This window comes from Caretta caretta, chromosome 15, assembly GCF_965140235.1.
Source record: "Caretta caretta isolate rCarCar2 chromosome 15, rCarCar1.hap1, whole genome shotgun sequence".
Taxonomy (NCBI): domain Eukaryota; kingdom Metazoa; phylum Chordata; order Testudines; family Cheloniidae; genus Caretta; species Caretta caretta.
The window spans coordinates 30,302,903-30,325,538 of NC_134220.1; the positions used below are offsets into that span (position 1 = coordinate 30,302,903).

General features: G+C 51.8%; 1 protein-coding gene across 1 annotated transcript; it reads right to left on the reverse strand.

Annotated features, from left to right (window-relative positions):
• Nucleotides 1-5,221: 5,221 nt before the first annotated feature.
• GLTP (glycolipid transfer protein) lies at nt 5,222-21,701 on the reverse strand. The gene is made up of 5 exons (XM_048821684.2): nt 21,537-21,701; nt 9,610-9,671; nt 8,673-8,806; nt 7,174-7,324; nt 5,222-6,217 (listed from the first exon to the last, which is right to left on the reverse strand). The coding sequence occupies exons 1-5, from the start codon at nt 21,637-21,639 to the stop codon at nt 6,035-6,037; spliced, it is 633 nt and encodes a 210-aa protein (XP_048677641.1). The 5' UTR covers nt 21,640-21,701; the 3' UTR covers nt 5,222-6,034.
• Between the last annotated feature and the right edge of the window lie 935 nt (nt 21,702-22,636).

Genomic DNA, 22,636 nt, shown 5'->3' on the forward strand with positions numbered 1-22,636 from the left:
TGTGACCTGAGTCCCGCCGCCCCACCCCGCCTGGCGGGAGGGAGGGAGCCCGGGCCGCCCCCCGGCCCAGCGCCAGCCCCTGCGGCGTCTCCAGCCGGAGCAGCTCAGGTTCCCTCCGAGTGCACCGCCCCCTGCCCGGCCCGCCGCGCCCCGACCCTGCCCGGCCCCGGGGGACCTGATCCCTGCGCCCCGGCCCTGCCCGGGCCCGGGGGACCTGATCCCTGCGCCCCGGCCCTGCCCGGGCCCGGGGGACCCGCTCCCTGCACCCTGGATCCTGCTCTGCCCTGGCACAGGGGGACCCGATGCCTGTTCTCCAGACTCTTCTGTGCCTGGCCTGGGGGGACCAGGACCCACCTTGCTTCCATACTGCACCCCGCTCCAGGGGAGCTCATTAATGTGAAGGGGACTGGAACAAAGACAGGAGGGCTAGTGCAATGGGAATGCGGGTCAGGAGGTGCCAAGTAAGAGCCACCCAGCTCTGCCCAGGCCCCTCCCTGAAACACCCGCCTTGGTCTCTCCTTTCCTCACCAGAGATCCAGGGATTTGCCTGGTGACAGAAGCTGGGACCCCACCCAGCTCTTCCCACCAGGCCACCCCAGTTGTGCGAGCCTGCCCCTTCTTACAACAGCCTGATCAAGAGACTCGCTTCGTTTGCATGGGGCTGGGTGTCACCGAGCCCCGTGGTGGAGGTGAGGCTGTGGGGAACTTGGGCTATATGAGAGAGACTTGGGCTATATGAGAGAGACAGTGAGCTGGGGTAATCCCGTACCTGACTCCTCTCCCCTTGCTCCAAGCCCAGCATTGTCAGCTCTGCTGTCTATGCCAGGGACCCCTGAGGCTCCGAGCTGTCTATCAGGGTCCCTTCTGGACAGGCACTGTGTGGGCAGCACCCAGGACATTGGGGGTGCTATTGTCAAACAAAGGATAAAGCAGAACAAGCAATTTTCATTCCAAGCAAACTGAGGAACCCGTTTAACATGAGTGTAATAAGGCCCATTGCTGGGTAACTGTACTAGGCTGGTGGTGCTGCATAGGAAGCCACCATGCAGCATCTGGGAAGAAACCTATTGACCTCTAAAGATGACTTCTGTTCCAGACAGGCCACTCCCTGGACGCTGCTGTCATAAGCCTACCAGGAAAGAGCAATTGCTAGTTTACTGCCCTGTGCACGTACCTGGATTGTGGTCTAGTAAGTAGAGCTGAGGGCTGTGAGTCAGGACTCCTGAGTTCTTTTCCTGGCTTGTTACCAACTTGCTGCGTAACCTTGGGCAACACAATTGTGCTTGTTACTTTAGGTGTAAATGCATATAATGCCTACTTCAGAGGCCTTCTTCATTTAGGTAAGTTGCGATGGCTGGGATTGCTGGATGGACAGCAGGGTCTATAACCGCTAGAGAACTCACCCCGCTTCCAACCTGGAACTGGCCCCAGCATTCCTAAATCTCAGCATTGCTTTGCTGTCTGCGAGACCTGTGAAACTGCCCCCAAAGTGTGTGCTTCCATCACCCCCTTACCACAGGTCCACAGCGGCTCATTAAGCAAGCACTGTCCTGGACGCTGAATGCGGCAGGCATGCTGTGCAAAGAATAATGTGATCACGTAATTAAAGACTGCTTCACAGTGCATATCCACAAGGGGGTCAAATTAAGCCCATAACTCTGGTGTCATTGTTGAACATAGCACATTAACATGCATGGTACTTTCCAGACAAACGCAAGCCAACGTCCCCAGCCCACCGTCACTCACCGGTCTGAAGAGGGGATTCCTGGGGCACTGATGGTTATTGTAACTGGGGCAAAGTGGAAGCGTATCAAAGCTCTGTGCCCACGCGGAGCAGAGCAGAGGCTGCCATAGCCAAGGCTGGAGCCACTGAGCCTACGGCATTGAATCCACAGACAATGTATTTGCGATAATGGATAATCATTTTGTCTGACTGAGGCTGGTGCATAAAAGCAGGGGTGAAAGCTGAAGACAGAACTGTTATTGAATACTGGCACTGCCTTAGCTATAAATGTACTGGGCCAAAGTCTGATCCTGTTTACACCAGCTTAAATCTGGACCAACTCTGTTTAAATCAGGGTGGATTTACCCTGGAGTAGGTGACAGCAGAATTGGATACATCACATGCGCTAGCTAACTACAGCGTAGACTGTTGCTAACCATGTGGCAGTTTACATATCTTACTGTTTGGGAGTTGGGCTTGGCTGACGGGGTTTTTTAAATTCTGGTCAATGAACAATGAGCTGCAGAAGCCAGACTGTAAAGTGAACAAGAGCAAGCATAGGAACACATGGGTTTATTTTTAGGTTACTTTAACCTAATAGAACAGCTGGGAACAAGCAGGACCCTGTGCAGTGGGATCAGCCAGATGCCCATGGACCACCAGCAAGTGCTGTGATGCAATCAGTGGTCGGCTGGCCCGTTTAAGAATTGCTCTGGAAACTGGGGCTGTTCCAAATGGTCCTGGAATGGTGTTTGTCACTGACAAGGGGCCTGACCTGCTTCTATTGAAGCCAGTGTGTGTGCTCCCACTGGTGAACAGGATAGGCCCAATCATTAGTGTGTCTAACCACTGTGCGCACTACGCTCTCCCATTCCATCCCTTGCTTTCAAATAATCTGATGTCTCACCAAACTCCATTGAGAATCACTTTGAACACAGATGCCCCTTGCTTGTGTAGGTCACCCGTGCTTGTCACCTTCAGAGAGGGCTGACAAATTGTTTGCTTTAGAAGCCCGTGTACAGATAAAGCAGAATTCCTACCACGATCTCGCAGCAGCATTCGCCTTTAGAGTGACGCAATACTGCTGCCTCCTTCCCCATAGTTTCTCTCCAGGGAGGTCCCCGTTAACACTGATCTCAGGAGCAAGCAGGTTTGGTAGGGTGCTCAAAAAGGATCATCAGTATATTCACACTAAGGACCAAAAACATAATGGGGGTTTCGAAGTCAGCCACTTCGAAAGGCGAGCTCCATCCTTAACATAGGACTGGCCTGCAGGCAAGGATACCCCATCCAGGCTATTGGCCTGATTCAGTGTTGCAGGTTTTCTCCTTAGATTGCAAGTTCCTGTTTGTGCTTTTTGGCTGGACAGCATCAAACTCACGTACAGGCCTGTGTGCTGTAAGAATCATGCAAATGGCCTGTTGCCTGCAGGGTCCATGTTTTACCTGCCCAAAGCAACCTACAAACTCTGGGGGAAAGAATCTCCCCTCAGGATTTGCTGATTTCTCTAGAATCTGTTTCAATACACCTACACCCCTTTGCTCCTTCTGCTGGGCTAGGGCCCTTTGCTGTGGAAGTCAATGGGCTGCATCTTTGCACATCAGACACAGAAAGACCAAAGATGGGCAAACGTCTCCCTTCAGCTCCACGAGGGGTTACATTCTGCACAGCCCGATGAATGCTAAAATCAGCCCCTGGTCAGCATCCCAGGCAGGAGACACAGGGCCAAACCCTTACTGCTCAGGGCCCAGGGCAAGCATGGAGAGTGCTCCTCACACACGGGGCAGAGCTTTCCTGCAGCTTTACGAGGAGTTTGCCCCTTACCACACATGGGGGGGGAGGGGGGAAGAAGAGAGGAGCACTGAGAACAGGATGGTCCTGCTGGTGCTCTTCATGTCAGGCAGGGCAGGGGGGTACCCAGGTGATATTAGCTTGTCCCCGGGTTGGGTGAGCATGTGTAGGGGCTGGCTCCTCATCACTGCCCCTCTGCTGCGTGAGCCAAGGCAGAACCGACACCCTAGGACTCCAGCAATGCCACGGAGGTGATAAACGTGGCACTGCCTTGGGATGAGTGGGGGGGAGAAGAGACCCGCCTAGAGGGAGTGAAGCTTCACTCAGTGCAGTTGCTCTGTTTCAGTATCAGGGAGGACTCACACCTCACCCTGGGCAGCCGGTGAGCCCCCCCTTCAGGGAGACTAGCCCCCCAGCCCCACTCCTTTTGCCTAAGCCACCCCCAGCCTTCTCCCCCACCCCCAGAGAAGACCCAGGCTGGCCAGCACCCTCCCAGCTGTGCTGCACCTCCCCCTCCTGAGACCCCAAACTGCCCACCCCACCCCAGAAAGGCTCATTTCTTCTGAAGAACCTGAGCTTTTGAGATGCCCCATGCAGGGTCTGGAGCCAAGAGGCAGTAGGTGTTACTCAGCTTCCTGAGTTCATCAGTAATCCCCCTGGACTCCAGAGAGATTACTGATGAACCCAGGAAGCTGAGTAGCATATACCCCTCCTCAGCCTCTCTGGACCCTGCATGGGGCATAAGCAAAAACTTCCCCTGCAAATCCCACAACCAGCTGCACTAGGGGAGGCTTAGCCTGCCCTGCCCTTCTATACCCACCACCTATGCACCTTGCTGTAAGATGGCTGCCTCTCGCACCGAGCTCCATTCTTTATCCGATTGCCATGCTGACAGCAGCTCTCTGTCTGCAGGCTCAGAAATGGCAAGCCCTGAGTGTGGCTTGTGACTGAGCTCCTTTTCCTCCCTTCCATGGAATAGGGCTTCCTGCGTGCCCTGAGACCAGGAACATTTAGAGGGAAGCTTGGGTTGGTGCTGCCCTGTTCTGTAGCTCACAGAGGACAGTGCTGGCATGTTCCAGCAGCACTAAATTTGCTCTGAGATCAACAAAGTATTAAGCATGGGATCAGATGAGCACCTGGCCAGATTTTAACCAACCCTTTTTCTCCTAATGCTGAGCATGTGGATGGAAAAGCAGAGCCTAGTACCTGAAAGCGTAGCTAGATTCCATGGAAGTACTTTCAACAGTGTAGAACTCTGTGTCAAGTTAAGATAGCCAAAGTGTCCTGTAAAAAAAAAACAAACAAACAAAAACACAGGCAGTAAAAAGCAGCAAGCAATTTGAGCCCCATTACTCTGCACCTCCACACTGGTAGAAGTGTGAGGAGCAGAATAGTCAAATAAAGTTTAAATAGCAAAACATAAGTCAGCTGAACTAAAGCTAGATCCTACTAAACAGCAAATAGCCCCATCTGCCGGGGAGATACAAGGACTCTGGATCTGAAATAGGTAATTTAGCTACTAGGATTATCTAACTGCACATCTAGGACTCCAGACGTTTGTGGAGTGAAGCGTCACATTATCAAACAGATGCTCCATGTAAAATTTAAGGGAACAGGTGGGTGAGGAGACATTTTTGTACCTATGGCACCAAAGGAGAAGGAACTTCTCTAGTCAGACGACATCAAAAGAAATTTTCAAAACAGATGTTTCATTTTCAGCATTTATTTTAAGTTCTCTCCCCCCACCTCCAAAGTCCTAAGGTAAGGCTCAGTTGTGCTGCAAACCACTATTAAGGCAACTTGCGTCTCTGGAGCAAAATTTTTAAAGAGACATATGGAGGTTACAGGTGGTTTAATTTGGAGTAACTGTCCCTGAAGCAATAGTTAGGCAAAAGAAACCATTCCCACACTGGAGAAAATTCAGAATCCTACAAGATTTCAATGCGACTCGGGGGGGAATCACTGAAGGCTTATTCTCTTGCAAATTTCTGGCATTATTTTTGAGGCTTCTTAGTCACTCAGTGTAATCAAGCTGTTTAATTACATTAACCCCACTCTTTTCAGCACACAGGACATCTTAGGTAACTGCTGCAATGAGAGTACAAACTCCTATGGTATCTAAATATACAGACAATCCAAATTATACACCAATGTCTTCGTAAGATACACGCTTATTGAAAACTGAGGCGGAGGCAGAGCCAGACAATAGCAGCAGCTAAGCATTGTTGTCAGTTACACCTCATTCCCCCAGACATGTTTTAAAGAAATATGTTAAGAGTAGAAAGTTTCATTGCTCCCCAGTTGATAAACAGGTGTTTGAAGTTCCATGAAGATTTGAGATACAATCATGATTTTATTGCTCTGTTTCTATAGAAAACCAGGCTATTCCTTCCATATCCAGGCCAGGAATCAGTCACTTGATGAACGGGAGCAGCCCCAGTGCTCAATGATTTAGGGTTTCCACTTTAGGATTAAGGTAGTGTGTACTTTATACTTGGTGGTAGGCGTCCTGTGCAAATGTTAAGCTTTGTAGTTCAGTTCTGCATTCATTTTTGCGTACATGTCATAAATTGCATCCAGCATAGGAGTGGCTTTCGCTAGGAACTGGTGGATCTTCTCTAGAGTCTCCTCCTCGTTCACTTCTTTTCCTTTCTCAAGAGCCTTCAGTAAATCCGACTTGTATGGAAGAGCATAGACGGATCCCTAAGAGAGGGAGAAAGCACTTGTCATGAAACAGAGGTAGGCAGGACACCTGGTGCGCTTCAGAGTTCACACTGGCTTTTGTACAAACGGATGATAAAACGAGCCCCTATCTTGGGCTGTATGTGCCCTAGAAGCTGCATGGGCTCAGCACCTTTAAGCAACAGGCCCACAAGTCTTAAAGCTAAAGGCAGGTGCAAAACTTAGTTTCCTTCTAAATTGCCTAATTTACTTCCCCATGATAGAAGATTAAATCAGCACTATCTCCCTTGCCCCCCGCCAAGACACCCCCTCTGAGCTCACCGTAGTCCATTTTACCGACGAGCCGTCAGCCACCACAAACTTCCACTGCCTTGCCCAGGCTCCCATTAGCTCTATTAGGGCCCATCCCGCCCCGCCCGAGTGGAACACTCCCAGCTCTGCATCAAAGTGAGTTTTTACAAGCGCCGCCGAGACCAACAACCTGCCACACAGAAGTTGCTGTGACAAGCGTCTACAATGGCAAACTTGGATAGCAACCCCACTGGCTACTCAGAATTGAGCATCTCCTTGGGATCAGGGATACTAGCCCAGAGCCCACAGGTCCCCTGAGGGGGTCCCAGACATAGCACCCACTGGCCAGGATTTCCAGGAGTGACTCGTGACAGAGGCCCAGGGGCTGGGTTTTCAGCAGGCAGGAGCTCTGCACTCTAAGTCAGGTTCCTTTATGGTGTGTCAGCAGACTCCCAAATCCTGAGACACTTTGGAAAATGGTGTCCCCTCCCGGCCAAGCCAAGGAGAAGCAGCGGATCAGCGCCCAATCCTGCACTCCTTGTGCAGGCGAGACTAACGGCATTTACAGAATGAGCATCTGGGCACCGACTCCCCGCAGCCTTCACCATGAAGCGCTGCGTCTGGAGCTAGGCCTGCCCAGTCAGTTGGGCGTCTCTCCCCCGTTCCCTTTGGAGGCAAGCACTCACTGAAAAGACCTTCTGCAGCATCCAGCCATGATATTTTTTCAGGGCTATTTCATAGGCTTTCAGTGCATTGACTCGGATGAGGTTCGGGTTTTCCTCATCCCTCTCGCCATCCGAAAGGCTCTGCAGGAGAACTTGAATGAACTTCAGGCCCCTGAGTGATTGAAAAGAGCACAGAACAGGCGTGAGAGGTTTGCACTGGACACACAGCAGTCCATCAGGCATTTCACAATTCAACTATCACCTGTCAGCCCAAGTTATGAGAGAAACAGCATCTGCCAGCTTGGCAACTCCCTGCAAGTGTCACCCATGGTACCAGTCTCAAAACGCCTCCCCGAGGGAGGTTAACAGGCTGGGACTGTAGCAGGCCCCGATCGCTGGCCGGCCAGTCCCAGGACTCTGGATTTCTTGCACCAGGGTTTTCACATGGCCCTCTCCAGAATTTACCATTCCAGCCATGTATGCATCAGGGAACACACACGGTCTAGGCCAAACTTTTTTCTTTCTGAGGCCCCCCCACCCTGACATACCATAAAAACTCCAGGGCCCTGGGGGGGTGAGGGGAGGGACAGAGGAGACAGGGGAAAGTTCAGGGCTCCTGGCTTCAGCCATGGGGGTTCAGCCTCAGGGCTCCAGACACTGGGAGGGGTTGCTTGGGACTCTGGGCTTCAGCCCCATGGCTCTGCTCATAGCTTTAGCCCCTGGGGGGAGAGGTGAGGAGAGGAGAGGGGGGAAGGAGATGCACTGGGGCTTGGAGCTTCAGCCCTGTGGCTCCGCTCCTGGGTCCTGCCCCACTGGGGCACGGGGCTTTAGAGCCTGCAACGGGTGCCAGGGCTAGGGGCTTCAGCCCCATGGCTCTGCTGACTTTAGCCCTGCTGGAAATGCAGAGGCTCAGGGCTCCCTCTGGCTGTGCTCCCAGCTTCAGCCCTACAGGGGCTCAGGGCTCTAGACCCATGGGGGCACCAGGGCTCGGGGCTCTGTGCTTCCGCCCTGCAGTTCTGCTCCCAGCTTCAGCCCTGCAGAGGCACTGGGGCACCAGGCTTCAGCCCACCGCGGGCGGCGAGGGGAAGGTGGGGGAGTTTGTACACGCCTCAGGGCTCCAGATTTCAAGCACTGGGTGGAGGGGTAGGGTGGTCCCAACTTCAGCCTCATGGCTTTGGCTTCACTCTTATGGGGAAGGTCAGCCTCGCTGGGGCTCTGAGCTTCAGCCGTGGGGCCCCGCAGCCCCCTGAAACCAGCTCACAGCCCCTAGGTGGGCTGTGGACCCCTGGTTAAGAACCACTGTGCTAAAACAGACTGTACACATGGAAGACAGCAGCATTCTTTTACCAGGTGACAGACATACTGGAGGGGGACAAATTAACAGCAACAGAGTTTTAACTAGGCCAGAACCAAGAAGAGCGACTCATTCTCTGTAGTGAAACCAGCATTTTGCACGTGAGTCTAGAGAGCCAGAGAGTTACATCCACAAGTGTGCAACAGCCACAGAATCCACATTTCACCTTTTTAGCCACATTAGTGCCAGCGTTGCACCTGTTTTCGGCCACGCTGGTCCATACATTTCCTTCTCCACTTCCAAAATGTTCTTTAGCGTTTTGAACTTGGTAGGATTTGATTCATAGACTGCTCGGATTTTCTGAAATTGACCAAAGGAAAGATTTCAGAGCTCTGCCTGAAAGCAGCCTACAGCCTTAAAAACGAGCGTATTGCAATTAAAATGCACAGCGCTGACCTCTACGCTCCCATTAGAGGCAGCTTAGCAACGCACAGCGACATTGCAGGAGGAGGAGGGAAAACGGTCTAAGTATCTATCCAAATTCAGGGTGTTTAACATTGGTAGACAGCATCACAGCTGTATACACGGGGAAGTCAGGGATGAACTAGCCAAAAAGCATGTTTGCTGGAAACCCAAATCCACAGAACCGCAGGCTCCATCCGGAAGAGGCTCCCATTTTATGACTGCAATGTAACTAAGAATACTCCCAAGGCCTACTGGAGACATTGGCTCGGTGCTCATGCCAACTCTGGTCCTGGTATTCGTTGCTCTAGGCACTGTGGGGATTTCAAGCAGAAGCAGCTAACTGAAGAGAGGCCAGCCAACGCAGAGCCAGATCCGGTGGAAAGAAACCAAAGAGCCAGTGTCCATCCTGAACTTATACAGAGGTCTTGGCAGGGGTACAAAGCAAGAAGCAACCCTGGACCAAATGCTCCTCTGCTTGAAACAGTGTTCAGAAACCCAGCGTCCCCCTCTTCTCCGTCTCCAAGTCACAGCTTGCCATTCTGACAGCTTCACAATGGAGAAATTCGCCCTATTCAAGTCTCCCCAGCACAGCACAATTAGTGACTGTAGCCTTTAGTCGTTGGAGTTTGGTGGCGTGGTGAAAGTACCACGAGAATACAGGTCTTGAAGAATCGGATCTCAGGGATACCCCTTCCTACCTTGATATTTCCAGCAAGATCTGCTTTGACTGGCGAATACACTATTGGTGTCCCAAGGCAATCTAGAAAAAAAGAAAAAAGTGAGGGCATGTGTCAGGAAGGCCAACAGAAAGAGGCAGTTTGTGTCACAGAGCAGATCCCCGAATCAGGGCATCCAACCAGATACCTCTGAAATACAGTCCAAAGGCAACAGATCCAGAACATTTCACAGGTACAAACAAGCCAGGGTGAAACAAGCAGGAGGTATCTGCAAACAGCCGAGCTACGAAGGGGGTGTCCAGTGGATAAATAACCACACGCACTTGGGGCAAAAAAAATCACTGGCAGTTCTACTGCTTCTATCTTCACAGCACTTCGGGGACAAGCCAATTCAGCTTCAGCTCTTACTAGTCGGTACCACCAATTTACTGGGGCGGGAAGTGAGTCCTGCTTAAGATCAGAATGCTCAAGGCAGTCAGCTTGGTAATGCTGTATTGCCACATCACTTTAGACTCCCCAGTTTCATCTTCACGCTGTCTCTTGTCAGCTGTTCAGCAAGCTTACACATGTCCCAGTTTGAATGCCTTCCTTTGCTGAGGAATCTGACTTCCCAGCCCCCACTACTCAAAAGGAGCAATGTTGGCATGAGCTGTCCGGAGGGAAGAACGCAGGGACAACAATGTACTTTAGTTTTACCACGAGGTCAACCCCAGGTGAGTGTCTAGCGCTGGCCATGCGCAGCTTACCTCACTATAAAACTGAAGTGGCATGTCTTCATTGCGCTCTTCCCTTGGGACAGCTCACACACTAGTTACCATGAGGTTAAGGCACACCAGGTTTTAGCAATCTATGGATTCGGATTACTTCCTCTCTTCCGTTGCTGTGAACCTTATTTTAATCAAGGCTGGTTAACTGAAGGGCAGCGCCACCGACTGTTAGTTATGTTTCAGTTACCGTGTAACATTTCTCTGACCCCTGAACAATCCTTCAGAGAAATCCTGGACCTTATTTGCATAGGACTGGCAAGGATATTTCGATCCAGCAGAGACGCTAAGGGATACAGACCCTTTACCGCTAAGTCACGGGCCTGAATTTAGATTGAGTTGAAACGGACCAGGAGTGGGGGGGGGGGGGGGGGGTGTCTCACTTGGACAAGCACGCAAGGCAGAAAACCCCAGCACCGCGGTCAGCCCCTTCCCAGCAGGGTCGGAGGCACCAGAGGCTGAATGAGATCCCACTCACCCTTCCCAGCGCTCCCACCAGGCCGGGGCAGAAGCACACTGACAATGGGAAAGAGGGAATGACGAGAGCAAGACAGAGCCAGGTCAGCATCATGGCTGCCCAGGACACTCCTGCACTTCACTTTCATCAAATTCCCTTTATTGAAGCCTGAAACTTTAATTCCTTGTGCTTCAGCCAGATCCCCAGAGTTATGCACAGAGATGGGGAAGGGCCCTGGCACACTTGCATGGCTAGCTCTTGAGAACATCTCACCTAAAGCGAAAAGTTACTCCAGAGGACAGCCCAGCAGAGCACCAGGGGCCAGAGCCCTCATGCAGTGAGGGCCATGTGGGCAGGTACCACAAGCATTTGGGAACCATTTTCACACCATCTCACTACTTTACCCAACTTGAAGGGTGTTTATGTTACTGTACTGTGACTTATGGAGTTCGAACAAAGGGTTTCCATAAAATCAGTGCATCTAATTAAAAGATACAGCAAGTCATTTATAGTGGCAGGCAATCAAGACAGCCATTATACTGCTTTATACTCTGCTTTAGTTGGGGGACTTTTGTAAAGCAATTCTCCCACAATAGCAGACATTGTCAGGAGCATGACCACTGAGGCAGCTCCTGGAACAGGACACTAGCTATTGTCTGATGGACATTTAACTTAGCAACAGATTCCTCCCGTGCAATGAGAGATGGATGTGGCCTGAGAACTGCACATCCTGACATCAGGACATGGAAAGGCAGCAGAATCAGCACTCCGGGTTTGCCACTAAAGAGCATCAACCCAGGAAATGCAACTGGGGCAATGCACGCAATATGCCCGCCCCTCAGGGGCTGGGGCCGCCTGGTACAGTGCAATCCCCACTGGCAGTGTGCCTTGGGCACCACACTCCCCACTGATTTTTCTGCATGGGGCTGGCCAGCTGCTTAGAAAAAAGTTGATGTACACATTTCATAACACCCGTGCCCCTCCCCCACCGATGGAAATACCTAACAGGCTATAGAAACCCTATGAGCCAGCAACCTGGGACCGCCAAGCCCATCCACGCTAGACAAGTGAACTGGTTAGTTGTTTCCATGGGACAAGCTCCTGAGGCGCCCCACCCCCAATCCACAACACACTGATGGGAGAGGAGTCTGACCTAGGACATACATTACTGCAGCACCTAGAAGCCCCAGTCCATCATTGCAACAGCTGAAAAGGAGAGGACACGGGCACAGCTTTGTCATGCTACATTCAAGCTGAAAGCCAGACTTCCAAAGGAGATGGCAGCCGGGCGAGGTGCAGGGTCGGCTGGAGGGAGACGGGTCAGGAGCAGAGGCAGATCCTGAGCCTTCGGCATCAGGATAGTTGAGATCGTGCAAGTGAGCTCACCCAGAGAGTGTAGAGGGAGAAGATGGAGAGCAGAGCAGAATCCCCTCCAGGAACAGCCAGACAGGGAGGAGAACCAGGTAGTAGTCAGGAAAGCTGAGGGGGGACAGGATGCCAGAAGGAACCTGGGCCCGGCAGGACCAAAGCAGCAGTGACGTCCACGGCGGGATGGGCTGAGAACGAATACCCTCCATACAGAGATAGTGGGTTAGGTGGGCAAAGTGCTGTTTGCAAAACCCCTTCTCTGGCTCCCCACAGCCCATTCTACTTTGGGGAAAGGGCCCAGGGCTGCCCAGAAGGGAGCCACCAGACAGCCGTGGTGAGATCCCAATCAACCAAAGCAGCAGCCATCCTGGGGGGGGGGGGGGGGGGGGGCGGCATTGCTTTCCAACAGCCGGACATGCCCACAAGCGGTTTCTTTCTTCCCACCATTAACTTGTTATAAATTTCAATATACACATACAGCCCCCCCCACATCCCTCCATAGGCAAGCTTCTCAACATATTAACCCGCTGCTACCTAATCTTTCAAGATTTGATTATACACCATATGAATCAATCGTTTGCATTACAGTTTACAATTGGTTTATAAAAAACAAACTAGTTTTAAATCTTATTCTGCTTTATTCTACATACAGAGAAACTGAAGGGGAAAACATTTATTAGAAGAAGATAAAGAAGAGAAGCAAAATTCAGAGGAAGGGCAAGAAGCAGGGTATGCATTTAACAGAACCATTCAGATCCTTCCAGGCAATCATCCTACATCTGAGGGTCTGTTATGGTGTCCAATTCTTTCCATAGCAGTCTGGCTTATGTTGTCTATGCTCCAATCGCTGACTGCTTTTTGGATTCCCATGTTTGAAGCACTACTCCTTTAGCAATTATTAGTGCTCTGCTGACGCAAACGTTTTCAGATTTATTCAGCCTCCAATGAATATCCACTAGGTTTTAAACTACGTGGTTAGCTTGTAACAGCTTTATTTGATAGGAAAATGTTAATTCAGCAATTAAGCTCTGCCCAAAACCTGCGGGTGTAGAGGAGCATTCCCAGAGTTTACAGCCATAAGCTGCTTCTTGCTCCCATAAGATCTAAAAGGCACCTATTGCAGCAGCCTGTCCAAGGATACATTCAGCACAAACCCTGTCCTGTGAACACAACTGCGCTGCCCTTCACATTCCTGTTTTACCAGTTTTAGCTCAGTTACTCAGACCGTTTCCTTCTGCTTTTCATCGCCCCAGAAGGCGGCATATTGACTCTTGCTGGCTGCCTGACCCTAGCAGCTTTTATGCCATTTAGTGAGGCGCCACCTTCCTATTTCATCCCAGGAAGAAATCCGGGAGAAGCTGGTGATAAAGCTGAGGGTGAGGGGGATAATCAGCCCTCTTTCCTGGTTGTGCTACACCAGACACTTGATTTGCTCACAATTTAACAGCAGAATATCCCGTGTTGAAATATCCCAATGCCATTCATTGTGGCCTAATAAAAATCAGGATTTTTAGGGCTTGTCCACACATGAGTTATTCCAGAACAGATCACACTTGAAATCCACACCCTACTTTGATCCGAATTAACTTACAATTGTAAACAAAGCCCTTAAATTACGCTGCAGATGTGTCAGTAGTTACATAAGACCATCATTACAGGGATTTGTGAAGGAGATGGCTGCTAATGGCTTCACTGTGGTTCTGTTGTGTCTATAATGCAGGTTACTCTGGATACTGCTCCCTAACACAACACTTTCTGCACTAAGGGAGTTGGGAGCTCAGTAAGGTCGCAGTGTGATAAAGACAAGCCCCTATTGCTAGGATCATCTGGCTGCCCTATGCTGTGTTTGAGGGTTGCTGGTGTGAGACAGACTGCTCCTCTCACACAGCAAAGCTGGTCTGCATTCCTGAAGGGCTGACCCAAGGAAAGGAATCCTGGGAAATGGAGAAGGCTCTTGGAGTGACAATACATGCCCATTACTTCACTTCAGGCTGAAATCTGGTCTATCAAGCTGCCCTCCCACAGCAGCATCCTAACAAAGTCCTCCCCCAGCCTGATTTGGGATAGTGCCCTAAGAACTCAACCAACCTCTAGTATTATGGAGGGACAGAAGCTATGAAGTACTATAAAGGTCACTGCACAGAAGACTGAGCTTCCAGTGACCCGGGAGTGAGGGGGAACAGGACAAGGACAGCAGTCTTTTGGTTAAAGCACCAGACTCCAATCTGGGTTCTATCCCTGGCACTGCCCCTGATTTCCCAGGTGACCTTGGTTAAATCATGGTCTTGTGTTGCTGCTCAGCTCCCTCTCTGATGTGGTTGGGCTAGCCCAGGGGGCTCTTACAGTGACCAGTTTGACTCAAGGGAGTTTGAACTGTGTGCTTCGGCAGTTTTCTCAACTCAGTAGTTTAGCCAGTTGGATGGGGTCTTTGCCAATTAACCTTCTACTGCATGAGTTGTCCAGTGATGCAACCCAACCAGTCATTGGATTACGATATGATTGAGTCAGACCGCATGTGGGATGATCCCTTTGTAAGAAGTTTTGGTTCTCACCCATGAGCACTCCCCGCAGGCCAATAGCAATGATGGGCGTGCCAGCTAAAGACCTGCTTGGTACTTTGGGGAGGTTTTAATGCATCATATTTCAAACAGTCTACTGGGATGCAGCTAGGGGCCTGGTAAAGAGCAACATTTTTGTTCAACAGATCTGCTGCTCCCCTCACGTGAATTCAAAGTTACTGGTTTTCGCTACAGGCAGCAAACAGTGCTAGACTCTATAACCAAACTGTTAACTTGGCTCCAGTAACAAAACCAAATCCTGCCTTCATTCATGTCATAGACAACATTTATGGTGCTGCCAGAAGAAAAACAGCTTTTCCCTTGTACTCTGAGAAATGACAGCCACCGAGACGAGCATGGAGCCTCTGCTGCCCTTTCTACACTGCTGCTTTGTGGCACGGGGTTTCCCTTCACACAGACTGTTCTAGACCCTCCCCGCACCAAGCTGGAGGAGGTTTTGTATGATCAGATTCCAGGGCTGCAGGTGTAAAACAGCTCCACATTGGAAAGAGCGTCTCCCTCCCCAGTCAGGGTTGCCAACTTTACTACTGACCAGAGGTTCTCTCACTCAGCGAGCATCCCTGTCCATCTCTGGGCAAGGGGTTCAGCAGAGCCAGGGAGCTAAGAGGGGCTTTTGTTTGGTGTTTTAGACAGATGGCATAAGAGTAACTCTTCAGCAGTATTGTAAATGGTGACATCCTACTGGGCCCTAACTCCCTCCATTGACTCCAGGAAGCTCAGACATGAGCGGAACAAGGTCATACAGTAGCATCTCTTGCTGAAATAGCCGATGATGTTCTTCAACAGCTTTACCTAATCCACTGGCCTCCAACAGCCAGGAGGAGCTCAGCATGTTACAATACAGCGGGACAAACAGGAGAGGCCTACAATGGAATACAGCGTGACCAAGTGGACTGAACACAGAACAAGGAACCAGCAATGCCCAGGCACTAGCCCTGGCTCCACTACCCACTTGATGTAGACCACAGACAAGTCACTAACAATTATATACATTTAAAAGGCACCCATCACCAGAGCAGCGGAGTTCCACTTAATTTATGTTCCACATCCCAACCTGGTCAGTCAAAAGACAATTCCCGCCTCACTCAGAAGGATGCTGCCAGGATACTTCCCACCCCACAGCACTGCAGAAAGGTTAATGCTCGCTCTTGTGCTGTTACCTGCATTGTCCAAGCCATTAAAGAAAAGAGTTGTTCTTCCCCTCCTATCCAGTAGAGTCATTCACCTCCCTGCCTGTCAGTGCTTACCTAAGTCATGCTTATGCTGCCAAATCACGTAAGAGTAAATATTGGGTTGGAAGGATGGATTCATGTTACAGAGTGCAACATACCTTGCGGATTTTTCCTCTTGATCAGAACAATAGGAACAGCAACACCTAGTAACTGCCGCAGCTCACACAAGCAGTCACAACTTAGAGACCTCCTCTTGTTTTGAGTGGGGCTTGGGATCGTAGTTCTTGCTCTAGATTCCCTTCACTGACAAATACTGGTAGCCTTCCAAAGACAGTCACTGTTCGCACACTGCACAAGTTCTTTTTATATACATCGCACACAAAATGACTCAAGGGTAGATGCGTCCTTCACTTGGACACCATGCCACAAGAGAAAGCAAAGTATCACTGGTTTCAGAGTAGCAGCCGTGTTAGTCTGTATTCGCAAAAAGAACAGGAGGACTTGTGGCACCTTAGAGACTAACCAATTTATTTGCGCATGAGCTTTCGTGAGCCACAGCTCACTTCATCGGATGCATTCAGTGGAAAATACAGTGGGGAGATTTATACACACAGAGAACATGAACAACTTCAACAAAAAACCTTCCTATAAACAGGGCAGGGTTGGTGACAAGATTCAGTTACACTCAATTATGAAGCATGCTACTTATCTGAGAACTGGCCTGATTCCTAATATGCTGCATTCCACTTTCTTGTGCAGAGTAATTTGCAGGACAGATAGCCACGCAGGAACATACCTAATGCTTTTGGCTGTCAAACATTTATATTAAAACGCGTTTAATTTACTGGGACAGGACAAACCCACATGCTCAGGGAAGCAGGTAGCTTTCCTAGGAAAGTACCATTGCAACAGCTGCAGAATCTAAACTTCCATTCTAGCCCCCCGATGGTAACAATAACTCTGCGAATGCAAGCAGAAGGGAACTGATGCAGTCCTACAGATCCAAGGCCTCTGCCAAGCTACAGCAGAGTGAAAACTGAATTATTCCGTCAGTTTTATTGCTGCTAGTCAGAACTCTCGGCAGCAATGAAACTAACAGAATCAAGTCAGCTTCCTCACGGCTGCTCAAAAGAGCTGTAAGTCAGTCTCCCACAAATGACAGCTCTTGACCTATTAGGGGGTTACAGGAAAGGTGTAGGTGGGTTTCCTGTCACTGCCCTCCCATGTCACTCCTCACCCCATGCATGCTCTGGAAGCATTCTCCTCCCCTCCCCCGCTGCACTCACTGCTGCTGGGCCAGGGAAGTGGGATCCAGGCAGTGGCAGCACAAAGGAAGCAGCTGGAGCCAGCAAGTGGAGAGGGAGGAGCTGGCTGAGGCTGCAGAAGGGGGAAGGGCTAGGAGAGCAAGAGCAAGGGAGGACTGGGGGGAGCCAAGCAAGAGGCTTGGGGGTATAGGGAGGGGAGAGCAGGGCCCTGGAGGGCTGAGAAGAGGAGCAGCAGCAGGAGAAGACAAAATGCAGTTGGTGAATCACCCCAGTAAAAAGTTGGGCAATGACTAAAAGCTGAGGCAAGCACTGGAGATATCCACTGGGAAGGCAGATCAAAACCTGAGTTCAGGAGACAGGCAGAGTCGCAGATCCCCCTCCACTGCAAAAGCCAGGAGGCTGACGGAGGGTCAACACTTGCAAAGAGGAGGATGTTGGGATTCCAATGGAAGTAGCCTGAGAAGGTAGGGGGCATAGAAATTGGCTGCTCACCTGGATATTGCCCTGGTCAGTATCTTTGGCTAGTAGGTTTAATCCTCTGGCTTTTAGGTGTGGGGTACAATTGCCAAACTTTGTGAGTGCCTAGGTGGGAAGGAGGGAAAGCTTTACAGAAAGTACAGTAGTGAGAAATGTTGTGGGGTTGAAAACTCTGTTTAGGGAGAGAGAGATGGATGAAAGGATGAGAAAACAGTCAAAGACCATGCAAGAAGAGATGCCCCATGACTTGTTATAGAATAGCACAGGGAAGCAGAATTCACCTCTGTGTGGAGTGAAAGAGCAAATCTTTAGAAGTCAGATGTACCCAAGGTATGAAGTTTAACTGCCATCACTGCTTGAGGATCAGCTGATCAGAGGAGGCATCTTCCAGGAATCCCTGGAAGTTAGGATCCACCGTACCCAAACCTTACATGAATTCTCAATCAGGCATTCACCACAGTCCTAAAGCTTGGGCAGGATGACAGCTTGTGCCAGGTCTCTATCTCCTTTCCTGCCACAGTAATAATCATAAAGCCTGTTCTGCTTTAGCTGCAACCCTGTCCTGCAGATGTGAAGAGTGGGGTTTTACTTTAAACATCCCTGCTTAGTTGACCATGCAGCCTGCTCAGTTGAGTGCTCACTTACCAGCCAAGTCCTGAGAACTGTCCCCTTCCCCTCAGAACTGATATGCAGAAAGGGAAACCATTCTTACATCCCAATCACTGAACAAGACTGATCCAGTAACTTGCCTGCTAACAGCTGCATTCTCTTTGCACTCAGCCCCATCCCCAGGTCTCACATGGAACAGAATGTCTGTCTCAGGAAGCAGAACAACATTTCAGGTAGACTTTTTTTTTTTAGTCTGACCTCCTGTGTAACACAGGCCAGAGAAAGTCACCCATAAATCCTGCATCAAGCCTTGTGGCCTACTGGTCAACTCCCCTGGGGTGAGCAAGTAAACAATGTATCGTCCCATCAATGCCTGGGGAGCTCGTTTTCTAGGACATGCTTTAGACTGCCAATTCCTTGGGGACCGGGCAATGTTCTCCCGTTTAAATCCATTACAGGGGGTGCTGCCAACTCCAGCTGAGGCAGAATAACTGTGATGCACTTTTCCCCAAGCGCCATCAGGATATTTAATGCCAGGGCGTGGGGGGCTGTTCTTGTAAATGGAGACAGTCCAACTACAAGCCTGAGTATTATCAGTAGATTTGGGGGAGCAGGGAAAGAAGGAATATCATAACCCCAAATCCCCCTTTCCTTGAGGGGGTCACTGAAATTATGGAAAGCTACTGATGCCCTTTCCTGGGGTCAGGCAAACACTCACTTGTCCTGTGGCTCTTCCAGATACACTTTTCTGGACACCAAGTTTCCCCTACAAAGCCCCTGTGGACCCAACACACTATGTAGCCTTAAATGCTGCCTTCAGACCTCCCTCACCTTATTCTAATGCAACTAATTCAGATTAATTTTAAAGGGGGAGACTTCTGTTCAACAGTCACCTCAGCCACCTCCCAATACATTAAGATCTGGGAGAAGTGCTGGAAAAGTTTGCCATGATCAGAGTCCGAGTTTAGAGAGAATCGTAACTTTACACCTGCCTGTGCCCCTCCTCTTAGGACATTGTAACAGAACCACAAGCCAAGTCTCCCATGCTCATGAAAACCAAACAGCCCTCCCCTCTGCCCTCCTTTTAGATCAAGGTTGTGCTGGGTTTGAGGCCAGAAACAGCAAGCAGTGCTTTAAACCCCAGAAAGTAAAAGCTTCTAACAGAAATACTGGCAGACCCATCAATACAGGACTCTCAGTGAGATTCCTAGACAAACAGACCATGGCATCTCCACACACAAACTGGTGACCATGTTTCGGCACATTTGGCGGATGTAACCATGTCTTAGAAGAACCCCATATGCCGTTACAGAGCTGTGTAAATTAACGCAGAGCCCCTTGAAAGGAACCCCAGTAATTTTTTTTTAAACTAATCGGTGGCAGCATTCCCCCACAAGCCGGAGAGAAAGCCTTCTCTGACAGGCTGTGCTATAGAGCTGAAGTCGGGCAAGCAGTTTAGGTAATGTTAAGGGTGTGCCAAATTTTCTATTTTCCATAGTCCCCCTCTCTCCAGTCCACTCAGGTACAAATTCATTGCATAGCCAGACCGTACGCAGGTACAAAGACTGGTGTAGACTAGGCCTTGGCATATTACGTTTCTAATGTGTTGACGTTTTGTGTCAAGTGTTGCTCACACCCTTGTAGAGCCTTCCTGTTCAGCAATAAGCTGTAATTGGTATAAGCAGCTTTATACCAATATAACTGATCCACGCTAGGTACCGTACATCTTTAACTGGAGTACAGCCATCTCAGGGCTCGTCTGTACACACAAGCTGTACTGCATTAATTACACCGTTTTCCCTAATACAACTTTCCTTCTTACATTTAAAAGGCAGCACATGAAACACCAGAGCCAGTGCACTGGCAAAGTGCTAGAAATGCCTTAACTCAGAGTTAACGAGCCAGCTGAACCCTCCCATCCACACAGAGCCTCTCCAACGAACTCCCACAGGTGTTGCTAACCCTCACACCTCTCTGGACACAGCTGCTGAGGATCTGGTACAAGGTCTCCTGACTCAGCTCCAGGCGATAAGCACAGTGTGCCAGACAGTACAGTCTGACCCTCTGTCTAACTGAGCGCATCCGAGACAGCCTGGAGCATCCTGACACTACCTGAAACAGAAAATCGAGCATTGTTGAGAGGGCTGGGTACACGAGGGCACAGCGAGCAAGCGAGCTGCAGGGCAAAGACCGAGAGAAGGATCCCTGAGCTAGCAAAACTGCTGCTGCGAGAAACTGGCTCAGACTTGAGAGATATCCGGGGCAGATGCACCCTGTGGGCTATCTGCAGACAGGCCACTGGGTCGGACTCGTCCCCAAGGCAGAGCAGCAGCTGTGCTCGACATCGGTCTATCCCGGGTTGGGCTGCCAGGGCTGACCTGGGCACACATCCTCCCCTCCCCGGGACAGGGGCCCAAGCGCACAGGGCGCGTTCGGGGCCGGCGTGTCCACAGTACCCCGGGGCTGGAGCAGGGTCTGTCCGGCTTCAGGCCCAGCCACCTGGCAGGGAGCAAAGGGCTCCCCTTTGCCTGCGCCCCACCACAGAGAGCTCAGGCCCAGCGGGCGGAGGGCGAACGAGCCGCATCCCCGGCGGGGCGAGGGGGCTCAGCTTGGCTCACCAGGCACCCCCCCCCAGCCCCGGCCAATCCCACGGGTCGCTTCCTCCCCACCAGCCTCCCCCCTTGGGGGCCGCTTCCCCCCCAAACCCCCCTTGGGGGCCGCTTCCCCCCTCCCCCAGTGCCGGCCAGTCCCCGGGGGCCGCTTCCCCCCCAACCCCCCCCTTGGGGGCCACTTCCCCGCCCCCAGTGCCGGCCAGTCCCCGGGGGCCGCTTCCCCCCCAATCCCCCCTTGGGGGCCGCTTCCCCCCGCCCCCAGTGCCGGCCAGTCCCCGGGGGCCGCTTCCCCCCCAACCCCCCCCTTGGGGGCCACTTCCCCGCCCCCAGCGCCGGCCAGTCCCCGGGGGCCGCTTCCCCCCCAACCCCCCCCTTGGGGGCCGCTTCCCCGCCCCCAGCCCCGGCCAGTCCCCGGGGGCCGCTTCCCCCCCAACCCCCCCCTTGGGGGCCGCTTCCCCGCCCCCAGTGCCGGCCAGTCCCCGGGGGCCGCTTCCCCCCCAACCCCCCCCTTGGGGGCCGCTTCCCCCCCTACCTTCCCCTTTGGGGGCCGCTTCCCCCCCTACCTCCCCCTTTGGGGGCCGCTTCCCCCCCTACCTCCCCCCTTGGGGGCCGCTTCCCCGCCCCCAGCCCCGGCCGGCCCCTCACCGAAGAAGGGCGGCAGATGCGCCACGGCGTCCAGGAAGGGGCCGGTCTCGATCTCCCGGTCCGCCGGCACCACCCGGAACTCGTGCTCCAGCAGCAGCGCCATGGCTGGGGACGGGGCCGCCGGCTCCACGCGCCCGCCCGGGCTCGACTGAGCGCGCGGGGCGGCGCCCGCAGCAAGCGCCGCTGCAGGGCGGGGCCCGATTGCCGGGCTGTCCCGTCCCGCCCAATCCCCGGGCTACCTCCGCCCCAGCAGCCCAATCACCGGGGCCCGCCCCGCCCCCGGGGCTCCCGGACCCGCCCATTCCGGAAGTGAGCATGGGCAGTGGACGGGTTGGGCCAGCCACGCCTCCCCCGGCCCCGCGCGCCCCCTGGCGGTGACAGGGCGCGCGGCAGGCGCAGCGCATGGGCTAGCCACGGCAGCGCCAGGCGGCAGGCCTGGGCCCGGGCATGGGCCTGCGGTGTGGAGCCCGGGCCCTGGGACGTGTTATTTACCCCTCCCTGTAACGCACCAAAATGGCCACCCAATGACATCCAGAGACAGCAGGCTTAAAACAAACAAAGGGCAAGATGTCTTCACCCAAGCCAGGGTTAACCTGTGGAATTCCTCGCCAGGGGATGTTGGCCAGAAGGATAATTGGGTATAAAAAACGACAACTAGGTAGTTCATGGCAGACAGGGCCATCCATTGCTATTAGCCAGGCTGGTCAGTGATACAGCCAAGTGCTTTGGGTAGCCTAACCCTCTGACTGCTAGCAGCTGGGACTGGCCAACAGGGGATGGATTACTTGATAATTGCCCTATTCTTTTCATTCCCTCTGAAGCATCTGGCATTAACCACTGTCAGAAGACAATGGATACCAGGCTAGATGGACCATTGGTCTGAGCCAATGTGGCCGTTCTTATGATAATTTGCCTGGTACTGAAGTTAGGTTTACCAGCCTGTAATTGCCAGAATCATCTCTGGAGCCTTCTTTTAAAATCTACATGAAATCAGCTACCCTTCCAGTCATCTGGTACAGAGGCTGATTTAAATGATCGGTTACATATACACACCACAGTTAGTAGTTTTGCAATTTCATATTTGAGTTCCTTCAGAACTC